Source organism: Typopeltis vanoorti, chromosome 26 (genome assembly GCF_054136105.1).
Source record: "Typopeltis vanoorti isolate ZY-2024b chromosome 26, IOZ_Tvanoo_1.0, whole genome shotgun sequence".
NCBI lineage: Eukaryota > Metazoa > Arthropoda > Arachnida > Uropygi > Thelyphonidae > Typopeltis > Typopeltis vanoorti.
This window is the reverse complement of record NC_143574.1, coordinates 2,591,629-2,607,892: the sequence shown is the minus strand read 5'-3', so window position 1 is coordinate 2,607,892 and position 16,264 is coordinate 2,591,629. Positions and strand designations below refer to the sequence as shown.

Sequence of the window (16,264 nt, the reverse complement as noted above, 5' to 3'; positions counted from 1 at the left end):
CTATTAAAATGCTATATGTAGTCTATATTTAAGTTGTATGTCAGCAATTAGATGTGAATGAAGTATAGAAAGAAGGTTTGATGTTGAAAGTTTATTGTTCACTTGGTTAGAGTATAATAAAATTAGTTTAATCTTTTATCCAAGTGTGAGCAAACAAAGTTTGCGCCTGAAAGTATCTTCAGGTCTGGGTTAAGGTGGTACAAAACCAGGGCAACTCGTTGCAAAGGTGGAGCAAGCCACCAACACGCCTATCTCAGTATCTCCTATAATGCAAAACACATCTCCTTGCGGATATGTCTAATGTTATGCATTAAGGGAAGGGCCACTACCCAGACTAGTTTCAACCTTTATTGAGGTCTCTTCAGTGGGAGCCCTCAATAAAGGTCGAAACTAGTCTGGGTAGTGGCCCTTCCCTTAATGCATAACATTAGACATATCTGCAAGGAGATGCATTTTGCATTATAGGAGATACTGAGATAGGAGTGTTGGTATCTTGCTCCACCTTTGCAACGAGTTGCCCTAGTGTTGTACCACCTTAACCCAGTCCTGAAGATACTTTCAGGCACAAACTTTGTTTGCTCACACTTGGATAAAGGATTAAACTAATTTTATTATAAAGATGGTTTGATGTTTAATCAGGTGTGAGACAAGGATGTACATTATCTCCACTGTTATTCATCATCTATATGGATCACATTATTAAGGAAAGTGGCATTAAACTTAATATCAAAATTGGAGATGTTAATCTCAGCTCTTTACTTTATACAGATGGTGTTATACTCCTTAATACATCTTGAACAAGTCTGTAGGATTCCCTAACTAAAATAACGGCTGATAAATTTGGTGTGAAAATCAGGAATAAAGACAAAGACAATAAAAACATCAATTGCATCCAGAATGGAGAATCTACAGAACAAGTAAAATATTTCAGCTCTTCAGACACAATTTTTAGTGAGGTGAGCAAATCGATATTGAAAAACAATAGCTGGTATTGTGGGTAGTCAATCTAATAACTTTGCTATTTTTTTTATTATAAACCAAAATTTCGAATTTATATGGAATAAGAGAGAAATTAGTGGAAACACTCAACTTGCTGCACAAGACAATGTTCAAACCAAATTAAAGAGGCCAAGAAATTATATTCTTGGTTTCATCCTTTATCAAGTGTAAGCAAACAAAGTTTGCTGTTAAGTAACTCCATAACTGGGCTACTTGTATATAAAAGTTAATGATCTCACATCAATTGCCTTAGTATCACATAATGCAAGGCACATATCCTTACAGACATGTATAATGCTCACAAACTTTCCCATTACTTCCCCACTTTAAAAAATATTAGGGGAGAACAAGAGGTCATCCCTGGAAGCTGTATAAGGAGGGTATCACATTCCTTTGTTACAGTGAGGCCTCTCTTACAGCATAACTCAATTATATACACCACACTTTTTCGTTTTTGTTTCTTAATCTAATGACTATAGTTCCCCACAGTCAAAAATATAATCAATCCTTATTGCAATTCACAATCTTCTCTTCAGAAAAATTTTAGTAATGCTGTTAACATCCCCTATATCCAAGGTACATCAGAAAAAAATAGCCAAAGTCTTTCAGAAATACAATCTTTTCAGAACTTTTAAGTCCCACTTAAAACTAGGAAGGCTCCTAGTTTATGTAAAAAACAAACAAATAAATAAATAAAAACTATAAAAACAGAAAAAATAAATCCATAGTCCACCCATAATATTAATTTGCTATCAGTATTATCTGAATGGTAATAAGGGTCTTCCACTTTCCAAAAGACATTCTTTAAATATCTGTTTATAAATTAACAATATAAGCCAGAAGAAAGAAAAATACAGCAAGAAGAGAGAGATAATGAAGATTACCAACCTGAGTGGCTTGCTACTACGTACAGATGTACCACTTGTCAATCTGGAAAATACGTTATCCTCCCGAGCTCGCCGACTAATAGGAGGGGAGTTTGGAGGTGTTACTTCATAGGATTCTCTGAAACAGTAATGCAACTATTTTAATTAATTAAATTAATAAAATTAATTTAATTTTAAATAAACTATTTTACTAATGTTATTAGTAAATTACTAATAACATTAGTAACAAGAACTAATTTTATTAAATAACAATAAAACCCAACAAGTTCTGTAAGTCATTTAACTCACATTGTCTTGAAAGGACTTGTTTTAACTGATATAAAATTTATATATATATATATATATATATAAATAATAATTACACAAGAAAGATTTTTTGCTAACTTCAACTGTCTAGTACATTGTCTTTAGGTGGAAGACGAATTTCACCACCAAGTGTGAGACCACCATCCCACTTATTGGAGGCCTGAAGTAGCTTGAAAACATTCCATGTTTGATCTATATAGAGCAGGGTTTCCAGACAATGTAAAAATAAATAAAAATTGCAAAAAAAAAAAAAAAAAATATATATATATATATATATAAATTTGACAATAAATGGGAGGTGAAAAATCCTTAGCCCGCCCACAGTACAAGTGTACTATAGGTTTAGTAATAACCTTTCGTGGGTGGTAATGCAATATATATATAGAGAGAGAGAGTGAAAAAAACCACTCAGACATGCATGCAACAGAACAAAGCTAGTTATTACTATCTTGTTTTACAGCATACTATTATTATTATCCTAAGACTCCATGGAATCACAGACTCATCTAGGAGGTCCCTTTTTTTCATAAACTCATCTCATCATACTGCACTTTAACCCTATCACGCATGAATTTTTATATTCATTTATAAAAAATTATGATGATACAGTACCATTTAATCTTACAGTGTGAGATTAAAAGGTATTTAATCTCACACTGAATTTGTGAATTCATTAAATGGGAATTCATTAATTTTGCTAAATTTGTGCCCTGTATATGTTAAAATGATGTTCTCATCTGAGGTCATCATTTTTATGTGTTCTCATATGAGGGCCTTATGCATGAGAGGGTTAAATACATTCAAATTCTCTGCAGGCACCATACTCTCAGGCAATGCATTCCAATCATTCACAACTCTCCATGCAAACAACCTGCTTCTCACATTCTTGCTCACACCCTCCTTATACAGCTTCCAGGGATGACCTCTTGTTCTCTCCTAATCGCCCACCATTTTATGAAAAATCTCTTCATTATTAATCCTATAACAACCCCTTACCAACTTGTCAGTCTATGATATCACCCTCTTCCTCTTTACACTACTCTGAAAATTGCATCATCTCAACCTTCTTCTTATTCAACATCCCAGAGAACAGAAACTATTTCGTTCAACTCTGGAGACTCTTTCCAACATCTTTTCATCTTTTTGAAAACCAGGTGATCAAATCTGCACACAGCAGTCTGTATGTGGCCTAATCAGAGCCTTATACAATGGAACCAGAATCTCCTTACTTCTACAAATCAGGGTCTGCATCTTTGCCAGAATTCATTGTGTTGTCTTCACATTATTTTTTCACTGTCCTCTAAATTGTAGATCCTTATTCACTATCACCCCAAGATCTCTTATTTCCTCCACCTCCAACAATATATCTCCACCAAGAGTAAATTCTGCATTCTATCTTTGTTTTCCAAATTTTAAAACCTTACATTTTGAAACTTTGAACTGTCATCCCTGCTCCTGTTCCCATTCACTCAGTCTATTCAAGTCTTCTTGTAAGGCCACAGCATCTGCTCTACTCCTCATAGTTCCTCCTACCTTTGCATTATCTGTAAACAACGGAATATCCCCATCCAAATCTTCCTCAATATCTTCCCCAATGACCCTAAAACAGACCCCCTGAGGCGCAACCATAGTGACTTTCCTATTCTGGTCCTCCATACAAACTTGCTGATGCTTATTAGATAGCTAATCTCCAATCCTATGCACTAGTCTAACTAGCTGCTCTAGTTTGACTATCAACTTATCATGTGGTTATCTATCAAAAGCCTTTGCAAAGTCTCAGTATACACGTACAATGTTACTGTAACCTTATTGTAATAAGTTGATTACTAAAACATGACTTTCCTTCAGCAAATCGGTGCTGTTTATCAAAGATAATACCATTGTTGTCAAAAGAAATTTTGGATACTGATTTTCATCAGCCTTTCCAACACAACACCTGACACACAGATTGCCCTATAATTTGATGCTTAAATTCTGTCAACTCCTTTATGAAGCAGTATACAATCTTGCCTTCCTTCTGCTCCTCTGGAACTTAATCCAATGTAACTCATATTAAACAAATATGTCAAGGCAGATGTCAACTCCATGGCACATTCCTTTAAAATATGCAGTGATATATCATCACGTCCCACAGCCTTATTAATATCAAGTTTGCTTAATACCCCATATTCACTCAGTCTTTCCTCTTTATCATCCACTGCTTTCAAACTCTCCATGATATCACATTCACAAGGATGAAAGACCTTTATGCTCATTAAATAAAAACTGCTCATTAAATATCTTAACTAATCCTCCGCAGAAGTTATCCTTTATCTTAATCTTTTTTTTCTTCTCTTTTTTGCTGGTTAATATCAAAAGAACTTCATAGGATTTTTTTTGGCTTCATTAGTTAACTACTGCTTATATTGAACTTTTGCTACCCACCTTGCCTGTTCTTTGTATTCCTCACGGAATTGATTATTACACTCCTCTGTTGTCTCCATAATGCATTTTTTCTCTGTATTGCATGCTTAATCTCTTCGTTTATCTATTTCACACCTACCTTATTTAACCTTCTGACCTTTGGAATACATTTAAACATTGTTTCTACTAGACAGTTCTTGAATATCATCCAAACAGCATTGTTCTCCTTTCCACCCAACTCCTCATTCCATACTACAGCTGCAAACTGTCTTCTGAACTTCTCGCAATCACCAGCCTTGTAGTTCCACATGTCACATCCTAGATCCACTGCTGTTAAATTGTGGATAAATGCAGACTAAACCTGACATAGAATTAAGCTTTGGCTTTTGTTACAGTGTGTATGGGGGGGGGGGGGGGGCTGTTATGCGGTATTTTCATTGTTTGCCAAAATACTTGGTGGCCTATGTTTGTAGTGTGAAAGGCTAATCACAGTCTATGTTCAATCTTCTTTTCAATATCCTTTACATGTTCTGACATACAGATCCATCCAGATTGTCTTATCCAATCTTGTATCTTTTGCATTGGGATAGATGCCACTTTAATGCTGCAATTAAATAGCATCACTGCAATTTTTTCCTTAATGTTCTGAGTATTATTTCATTATCTTCTGAGAGATTCTGCAGACCTTATATTTCAACTATTGCTCTGTTACTTAGAGCTAAATCACCTCTGAGAAATATTCTGAAATCAGGATTAAGGGGCTCTTCATGAATTACAACATAAAAAAAGTTCGTCATCAGAGCAGATAAAGGAAATGCAATAGTGATGTGCTCAAACGAATACATAACAAAAATGAACAACCTACTAGAGGACCAATATCTACACAGCCTTAGGACTGATTTGTGTGCCACGTGGGATCATAATGACTTAATTAAAAAATTCTTGAATTGGCTGGCAGAACTGAAGAAATCTTAAACAGAAAAACATCCTGTAGTCTCGAGAGTTTATAGAGCACTGAAAATCCATAAACCAGAAGTTCCATTGCATCCTATCTGCAAAAGATTCCCCAGCTCTCCAATCCAGCAAAGCATCTTTCAATATTTAAATAGCTAAAACAGAATCATATGTCAAGAATATTTTACATTTTACTGAAAAAGTAAAGATTGAAGAATATAATATTTAGACATCCTACTAAGTCAGTCTGTACACAAATGTCCTTAGGGTTGACACACTAGATCTTCTTTATTAACTTTTTACTTCAGATATTAAACGGAGGAATGATAACCGCTGCAGAGGATATAGTTGAGATATTTAGTGAGCAATTTCTAAAGGTATTTCATTCTTGTGAATGTGGCATCATGCAGAACTTGAAAGCAGTGGGAAAGGAGGAGGAACTGTTAGTAAGTGAACAGGAGATATATGAGGAATTGAATAGACTTGATGTAAATAAGGCTGTGGGACTTGATGCTATTTCACCACATGCCTTGAGGGATGTGCCAGAGAGTTAACCTTTTGTATATCTTTTCAACATGAGTCTCTCACTGGGTCAAGTTCCAAAAGAGCGGAAAGAGGGTAAAATTGTTCCAATTCATAAGGGAGGTAATAAGAGTAAGGCTTTGAATTATAGACCAGTCTGTGTGTCTGGAGTTGTGGTCAAGGTATTAGAGAAGTTAGTTAGGAATAAGATTCAGAATTGAGTTGACAACAGAAAAATACTCTTTGGTGGCCAGCATGGATTTACTAAAGGAAGATCATGCTTTAGCAACCTGCTTACTTTTTATAATAAAGTGACAAATGCATTGGATAAGGGTGTTGCATATACAGTGGTATATTTAGATTTTGCAAAGCCATTTGATAAATTGCCGCATGACAAGCTAGTAATTAAATTGGAATGAACAGTCGATTGGTTCGCTGGATTGGAGATTGGCTGTCTGATAGGTATCAGCGAGTTGTCTATGGAGGAGCGATATCCCAGAAGAGGAAAGTTACTAGTGGTGTACCTCAAGGATCTGTTTTGGGTCCATTGCTGTTTAATTTGTATGTAAATGATATCTGGAGAGGTCTGAATGGTGATGTGCAGTTGTTTGCAGATGATGCAAAGTTAGGGAGAGCTATCAGGAGTAGTGTGGATGCTATAGCTTTGCAAGAGAACTTGAATACACTGGCTGAATGGGTAAATAAGTGGGGATGTCAATTCAATGTTTCAAAGTGTAAGGTTTTGAAATTCGGGATGGGATGTAAAGTACACAATCGGTGCAAATATCTTGGAAGAGGTAGAGGAAATGAGAGATCTGGGAGTGATTGTAGACAAGGACCTAAAATTTTGGGGACATGTTACTAAAATAGTGAAGACAACGCAGCGGATAATGGGAATGATGCGGAGGACATTGACTTGTAGAAGTAAGGATGTTATGGTTCCTTTGTATAAGGCTTTGATCAGGCCACATATGGATTACTGTGCACAGATCTGGTCACCTGGTTTTCAAAAAGATGAAATTGTGTTGAAAAAAGTTCAGAGGCGATTGACTAAGGTGGTTTCTGGTCTCTGGAATGTAGAGTATGAAGACAGATTGACAAAATGCAATTTGCAGAAATTGGTGGATAGGAGGAGGAGGACTTTGCAAAGGCATTTGACAGAATACCATGTAGAAAATTACTACATAAGTTGGAGCAAATGGGAATGGATATGAGGCTGTTGACATGGATGGGGGTAACTGAAAAACAGGCGTCAGAGAGTGGAGTATGGTCGAGTGGAATCAAAGTGAATGAGGGCAACTGGTGGAGTATCTGAGGGCTGTACTAGGAACACTACTCTACTTTGTACATTAACGATAAAGCAGAAGATGGTATTCTGTCAATGATATAAAACTGGGAAGGGCAATAGATAATAAAAGTGATACAATACCATCTTCTGCTTTATCAAGATATCTTCAAGTCATCCTGCAAGATATCTTAAATTTTCATTGTGGGCAAAGGACAATGGTTGTCAAATTTAATGTCATAAATATTTCTTATCATACTGATGCTACTAGATTACAGAAAATTGATAAGGCTAGCAATATGGGAGTGATGGTGGATAGAGATTTGAAATTCGGAGGACATATTGCAAAAGTTGGCAAAATAGCTCTAAGGATTACTTGGATGTTGAACACACTGACAAGTGAAGATAGGGAGCTTATCCCTTTTTATAAGGCCAGATTCAGCCACATGTTGACTACTGTACACAGTTTCACCTGCATTTTTAGGACAATGGGAGATGGCAGAGAAGATTCAGAGACAAATGACCAAGCTCATGACAGGTCTGTAGAATGTTCCCTATGAGAACAGATAGAAGGTGTGTGGGTTGAAGAGTTTAGCTAACAGGTGGAGAAGAGGGGATATGATAGAAACTTATGAGTTACTAAATGGATGCTATAAGACTGGTACAAAAGAAAATTTAATACATGGGGAGTAAGGGGAAAACACGGAGTCACACTTGGAAGTTGTGTAAGAGTGTAGTTAGTAATGGTGTGTGGACTAAGTTCTTTATTTGGAGAGTGGCAAATGAGTAGAATGGACTGCCAGAGGTAGTTATGAGTGCCCCAACAGTGAATATGTTTAAGGATATGTATGATAAGTATTATGTTAATGGATAGTGTGGGTTTCCTGCAGAGTCTCGTCTCTATGGAGTAACCATATAAATAATAAAATGTGGCATTTGGTAACTCAGATACTACATCAGAGATAGGGTATTCTATTTTCACAATTCATTATATATATGTTTTTTTTTTTCTTTTTGTGGCAAATCAGAATTTGCATTACTTCCTCAGTCAACTTATCCTTTTAAAATTGCACTTTGAAATGACTACCTAGATTCAAATTTAAAATTGAATTAGCCATACCAGACAAAGAAAGTAGAAGCTGATGTCAAAATTAAATGTGCTGATTGCATTGTGAAAAGCATCTAAAAAACTTCTATGACTGTGATTATAAAATGAAGGACATGTTGGAATTTCCTTCGGTCTCCTGCTATGATAAGGGTGAACTGAGGAGGGTATTAATAGCTAATGAATCAATATGTAGGTTGTGCAGAAAGAATGATGTAGGATTTGTGGATCTGTTTGATGGAAAGAAGGCTTTGTATAATACTGATGGAATGCATCTAAATGGTTTTGGTATTAGGATTCTAGAGAGCTCTGTTCACTGAATATGCTGAAGCAAAAATTCAGGAAAGCTTAAGTAATCAGGATGGAAGCAGGTGAGTTTGTGTAAAGGTACCCATGAGGCAAGTGAGTGAGAATGACCAAGTGTGGAATCTAGTCACTCAAGCAAAAGTAATGAATAGGAGCTTCAATTTAGGAAGCAAAGGTGAGCAAGGGCCTAAAGGAATGCTGCAGTTTTTATATAATAATGCCAGAAGTATCAGGAACAAGAGGGAGAAGTTTTTGGTATTGATTAGTGCAACCTCACCAAAAGTTATAAGCATTAGTGAGACTTGGCTAACAGCAGATGTGGTTACCGATATAGAATGTAAAGGGTTTGGTATTTTCAGGGAATATAGAGAGAAGATAGGATGGAAGAAGGATACTGCTATAATAGTATCCTTCTTCCATCAAGGAAGAAGGATACTATTGGTGTTTCAATACCAATAGTATCCTTCAGTATTGCAGATGAATTGCAGCTGAAAAGGATAGGAGAAGAGGACTTGAAACACCAGCTTTAGGTGTTTCAAGTGCTCCCTCCCCCTCATTTTAAACTCTACCCTGCAGGCCCTAGGCAGAATTCACAAGTTCCATTTTTTGTGCATTTTATGTATACATGTAGTGAAATGTTTGACCCAAATTACCTTGATTAGCATTTCTTCCGCAAAAAAAATTGCTTCAAAGTTTACAAAAAATTAAAAATGGCTGACTTTGAAGCCTAATACTATTATGTAGAGGACAGGATAAGAATTTTTATGAAATATACTCTTGAAAGATGGTTATTATGCAAAACTGGTTCTATTCTGTTATTTTCACATCCATTTAGACTAGACAAAATGAAAAAAATTACACTTTTTTTTTTTTTTGTTTTTCAGTAAGTGTATGTGCTACATGTACATCCACTTATCAGGGCAATTTATTTCTTTTAGGATAATGAGAGGTATGTCATGTGATAATAGTAAATGAAAGAGTAAAAAATAACTGAATGAAGAATGCTTAGAGGAAAATAAAAAACATGTATAGGTACATAAACCACTGAACCTCTAGGAGGAACTAATTTAATCTGTCCTTTAATTTCTTTCTTGTCAAATTTGCTACATTTCGTTATGACGGAGCTGTAATTATCAAAATGCTGTTCTCAAAAGAGAATAGCATTTTGATAACTAAAGTGATAAAATAATATGGTTGTTGAGAGTTAAGTTCCCCCCTCATCCAAAAACAATAGTTTCATCCCCCTTCCCCAAATATTTCAACTGGAATGGCCAATTGTTATATCAGAATATCATTGTGGAAGAGATCATTCAGGAGGATGGAGCATATTGTTATAAGAAACAACTGAGAGGGAGCAGCCTCCATGAGAGTTTTGGCAACTTTTTGACATTAGATATGGCTATTTACAAGAATAGCAACTGCTCCATGGGTTGGGTCATCCTCTGTTCTCTTTCTTACTAATAAACATGAAATGCTATATGTACTTCATCTGAATGAGCACCTTAATTGCAGCATGCTTGGATTTTTGTTTTACTGAGAATATGTAACAGCCAGTGCCCATGTGTCCCTTCTTAAGAAAAACATCCAAGACAATATTACCTTCAACTCCATTCAGGCTACATAGAATATGTATTATTTTAGGATTCCTCTGTGGGTATAGAGGTAACTACATGCTCGACTTACTGATGTGGTGCAGAGAATAGTGGGCGAGGAACTCGTCCATTACCTACAGTAGTAAATCATTGGTATCTGCATCTTTCTACGGGAATGTTTCCGTTTTATTTTCTCTGCATAATGGGTAGGGTGTTTCACTGGCTATTAATGAAGCCAGCTTTGTCTCCTGATATAATCTGTTCTGCTCTGATCTTTTGAATCTGTTTCATCTACCTTTGGAATTCTTGAAAATAAGATGTGTTCTCCCTCACAATTTATGAAGTTAGGCATTTTAACAGAGCAGTCTAATTTTATGCTATTTCATGCATTAAGCAATAATGGCAGAGCCATGACAAGCAGTTTGAGCACATGGTCATATTTCTGACTTTAAAATGTATCAAAAGGTTTGGATGTGAAGTGAGATAGCACAAATTATATAGGGTATCATGCCACAATGAGTGTTTAAAGCTTATCTGCAGGCGGAGGTGTTAAATGTAAGAATAATATTCCCTGCTGCATGATCTTTCAAATTCAATTCGTGAAGGTACATGTGGAACCAAGTTTGCATGTGAAATAACTTCACAACTGGGAAACTCTTAGTGGCTAATGTCTTCGTATCACTTGCCATTCTTGGCATCTTTAATTTACAGTATAACCAAGTGGAAAAACTTTCAACTTCTAAATCTAATCCAGAGTATTTTAGTAATAAGATGTGCACCTTTTGGCTAAAGTATCACCAAGATTATAATTTTAATAATCTTGTCCATAAAGTTATGTGCTTTGCATTTTGCAATACCAAGGCAAGTGATATGAAGTCATTAGCCTCTATATACAAGTTGCCCAGTAGTGAAGTTACTTCACATGCAAAATTTTCTTTGCTTACACTTGGGTAAAGGATTAAACCAAGAATGTCATTTCTTGGTATCCTTAATGTATGGTATAATCAAGTGGAAAAACTTGCAACAACTATCCGGAAAAGACCTGGGTTCGATTCTCGTTGTGAGAGAGAATCCTTATATGGGCTTTTTCAGTTGAAGATGAGTTAGCTGATCTGACAGGTGGTAGCAGGGTTTTTTTCTCCCAGAAACTGTTTTTCATCCTGCATATAGACAAATTGGCCTTCAGAACACATGCAATTTACAGGCAAAAAATACTGTTTTTTGTTTGTAAATTGGTGATGATGGTAATAGTGTCGTAGTTCGAGAATTAAGTAGTAGTGGAGAGGATGAGATGTATTTAGTGAAGTAGAGTAGTATGCCCTCCCACGGCGAGTCCTTGGACTCCCTGGAGGTGTCACGTAATAATAATATCTCTAATCCAGAGTATTTTAATAAGGTGTGACACCTTTTGGTTACTCGTATGTGAAAATGACTTCTGTATTACTTCAAGCTTAGTATAACCTCTGGGTCTGGCTCCCATCGATGAAACCTCAATAGAGGTTGAAACCGGTCCGAGTAGTGAACCTTCCCATAATGCATAGCATTATACATGTTCATAAAGTTATGTGCTTTGCATTTTGCAATATCAAGGCAAGTGATGTGAGGTCATTAACGTCTATATACAAGTTGCCCAGTCATGAAGTTACTTCACATGCAAAATTTTCTTTGCTTACACTTGGATAAAGGAGTAAACCAAGAATGTCATTTCTTGGCATCTTTAATTTATAGTATAACCAAGTGGAAAAACTTTCAGTAACACATTTATGAGGCTTCCTGATCCTCCTGCCAGGTCATGCCTAGAGTCAGCTGTGTAGTGGTATGCAAGGGACACTGCTGGGACTAGGTTATGGCATGGAAACTGGATACTCTGGACAGGCAACATATTTAAGATTATTGCCTCTCACTATATGTTCCCCTGTTCTTTTTCTCTTCACTTTGTGATACTAGCAAGAGTAAACAAAGTGTCACTGCAGTTAAATAAAATCACCTAAGATGGATCTAACCTAATGTCATCATTCTTCTCTTCTAGCTCTCTCACATGGATGACAGGAACAGCTCACCTCCCCCCTCTGCTTGATGTCATTGCATCACATGCCCCCTGTTGGAGATAACACCAGGAGAATCTTGGGCAACCTGGATTCCAAGAGAGGATATGCTCCTAGGCTATCTCAACTGGCTACCAGTGTGGATTTCCCAACTGGAGAAATTAATTCTGGCTAGAAATGTGGATTTCACCAGATGGGATCCCCAGTAGATCTCTTAACCTGCCTTTTATCAAAAACCAAACTTTACTGGCAGATACGTTCACTCATCCTCACACCATCATTCATCACGAAGATAGGTATTATGAAGAGTCTTGTACAAAGAGCTCATATGATCTCTTCTTCTGATTCCCTTTTGTCAGATGAATAAAATTAAAAGCAATCTTATGCATAATGTGTATCCATTATAACAAAACTAGCATTCAAAAAGTATACTGATATTATCATCTCCTTCTACCAGCCTACAATCTGATGCGAAATGAATTTCAATACTCTACTTAAAGGAACTTTGGAAACAAATAGCAAGGATCGTTTGTTAATTCAATCTATATGCTTCCTTCAAACCAACTCAAACTGTCTTCCTTTCTACCATCAACAAAGAATACATTACCACCTCTTTCCTTACCGGTGTCTATCAAGTACGCTGCTCATGTCATCTTTCCTATTTTGGCCAGAATAGCTGATCTGCTTTCATTAGAATCCAAGAACATACTGCATTTCTGTAATCTGACAAGCTCTGCCTTGCGTTTCATGCTATTCATACTATGCACTGAGTTCTCTGGAACCATACAAAGATTTGTTATTCCAGGGGTCTGATGGTCTTTTCCTTGAAGAATGTGAAATGCTATGAAATCATCTGAATCTTAACCACACTGAATGTAAGTTAATCTCCAAGTTTCGAGAAGTGATTCCTATTAACTGTTCCTATCTTTATTTTAATCAGCACATCTTTTATAACTATTCCTTTGAACTCTAGTAGTGTAATCCTATCAACTAAGACATGAGCTAGTCACAAACATGCCTCATTCTTATGATTCGTGTTTTGAATGTAGTTACTGGTCTTTCTCTCTGATGATGTCTATGTTACACTGGATGAAACATTGGAGTTTTGAATAAAATTCGATTTTTTCTACATGTGTATGCTATATATGTATCTATAAATAAGGAATAATGTTAACGTTCCATATCGAGGTTTCCAAAGTTGTTATTCATGTTGAAAATTTCTGGAATAAACTACATAGACAAAGGAATGAAATAACTAAATTTAATAACTAAATTAAGTATTTACAACCTGATGTTTTGCTAGCTCAAGCTAACATTATCAGAGGCATGTTTCGGATACACACTCAATGGAGACTAGAATTACAATATCTTCCATAAGTAACATACACAGAAGGAAACAATGGCTCTCTACAGTGATTTTTCATGGTTATTGCTGATGGGTAGACAGGATAGTGTACCAAAATGTATGCAGAATTGCTCTATAATTTCTGTTACAGTTCAAATGGATTTGTAGCACATGAGCTACTTCTAGGAACAGTCTCTAATTTAAAACAGGATCTATGTAGTATCTTTCCTTTTTTAACCTAATAAAATGGATGTTGGGCTAGTTCTGGTTTCCATGCCAAATATATTCTTTATGCTCTTTTCTTCAGGTAATAGTTGCCTTTCCTCTTTGTCCAAAATAGTGGATCCCACATTGACATGGAATACTGTAGATACCTGAGAAGGAGAGAAGATTCTGGTGGCCTTAAATTGACTCAGAATTTATATAAATGCCAGCTTGTCTCTACTTCTCCAGATGAAAAGGCCTGTAGGATTCTTAATGTATTCAACCCAAGATATGACCTTCACCTTAAGTTTTGTAAGCAATTTAAACCTGATATTTTGGCATTTGTAGAACAGCTCTAAGCTGATAATCAACTGAAATTATTTAAACAAAATAAAAGAAATTTAATCAGGAAGTTTGACGTGCCATACCAAGAAAACCGTTAAGCATCTTCTAGCAGACAAGATAAATCATAATACAGATTATGCACTTGCAGCAAACTGAAATGAAAATTTTAAGCAAAGGCTTTAAAATTTTGCTGTTATCACCAAAGAAAATCCAGTGCAGGAGAATAGCTCCATCTGCATTAAAAATGTTAATATTGATGCTGCTGGAGCTATTCTCCTGCAGCCAATAGTGCATATAATATAGTGCACTTTTATTGAATTGATGTTCTCCTTTTTGTGATTATTTTTCTATAATCATATTGAAAATGGCTATGAAGTATAGCCAAAAATTGTACAAATAAAAAGATTTAAATTAACATGTGATTTGATTATTAATTAGTTATAATGAATTCTTCCATTTACATCTCAATTTTTAGATTTATTCAAGTCTTTTTGTAAGGCCCCAACATATGCTGTACTCCTCATAGTTCTTCCCAATTTTGAATCATCTGCAAACAATATCTCCATTCAAATCTAGCCCAATATCATTAACATACAGCAATAGTCCTAAAACAGACCCCTAAGACACACCGCCAGTGACTTTCCTCTTCTCATTTATTGCTCTCTCATCCCATACACAACTTGCTGATACCTATATAGATAGGCAATCTCCAATCCAATGCATTAATCTAACATCCAACCTCATCTGCTCTAGTTTGACTATCAACTTATATGGTAATGTATCAAACGGCTTTGCAAAATACACTACTGTATATCCATCTCCTTTATCCAACGCAGCTCTCACCTTATTGAAATAAGTAGATTACTAAAACATGGCCTCCCTTTGGCAAATCTGTGCTATCCATAAAAAATACTGCTGCTGTCAACCCAATTATGGATCATATTTCTCACTAACCACAACACCTGACAAAAAGATTAGACCATAATTTGATGCTCAAGTTTCTGCCACCTCCCTTATGAAGTGGAACAATCTTACCTGCCTTCCAATCTTGGAACTTGATCAATGTAAGACTCATATTAAACAAATATGCCAAGGCAGATATCAACTGCCTGGCACATTCCTTCAAAATATGTGGTGATATATGCAGTACTTGTGGCATGTATGCATCCCTAGGTCAGTTATAGAAATATCTAATTGATATTTCTATAACTGACCTAGTTTCATCAGTTATCAAAACCTGTCGCACTACTCATCTCTTTGGGAGATGAGTAGTGTGACAGGAGAGCATGACGAGCAAAATATGAATTAGAAAATAAGAGTCGGGAGTGTGGAAGGCTTGAATGATTGAAGTTTCAGAGATGGTCTTGATTGGGAGAATGAATGGGGAGTAAGAGTGACCAACTTGCAGAGTGGGACAGATGAGCTGAAAGAGGAGGTGGAATGTCTTGTGAATGAGATGAGAAGTATGAAAGATGAGATTAGGAGAATGGAAGAGATGAATGCAAGGAGAATCAGAGTAGGAGTGAGAGTGTGTTTTGGGAATGAAAGAAGAGGAGAGAATAGAAACAGTAGGAGAGAGGGAATGAGAGAGAGGGGTTTGGGAATGATAGAGTATAGAAACAGTAAGAGAGAGAGGGAATGAGAGAGAGGTATGGGAATGCTAGAAGAGGAGAGAATAGGAGCAGTAGAAGAGGGGGAATGAGAGAGAGAGGTATGGGAATGATAGAGGGGAGAATGGAAATATCAGAGAGGAAATGAGAAGAATGAGAGGGAGTGTTGGAACCAGGGATAGAGTGATGGTAGGACAGCAGGTAAGTAGGGGAACACAGAGAGAAAGGGTTAGAGGAGAGAGAGTGAGGGATGCAGGTGAGCAATCAAGGAACAGAGTGGTAAGAGATATGATGTATGGAGACTCAATCTCTGGTGTACAAGATAGGATGCCAGAGGTATGTTTGCCTGGAGGGAC

The 16,264-nt window shown here is 36.3% G+C and overlaps 1 protein-coding gene across 1 annotated transcript in view; it reads right to left on the bottom strand.

The window, feature by feature from the left end:
* LOC150092268 (kinesin-like protein KIF21A) overlaps positions 1-16,264 on the bottom strand; it is a 524,778-nt gene that overhangs the window by 87,805 nt on the left and 420,709 nt on the right. Inside the window, exon 29 of the mRNA XM_090415090.1 lies at positions 1,888-2,004. Within this exon, the coding sequence (XP_090271216.1) occupies positions 1,888-2,004 (117 nt within the window). The remainder of the gene's footprint in view (positions 1-1,887; positions 2,005-16,264) is intronic.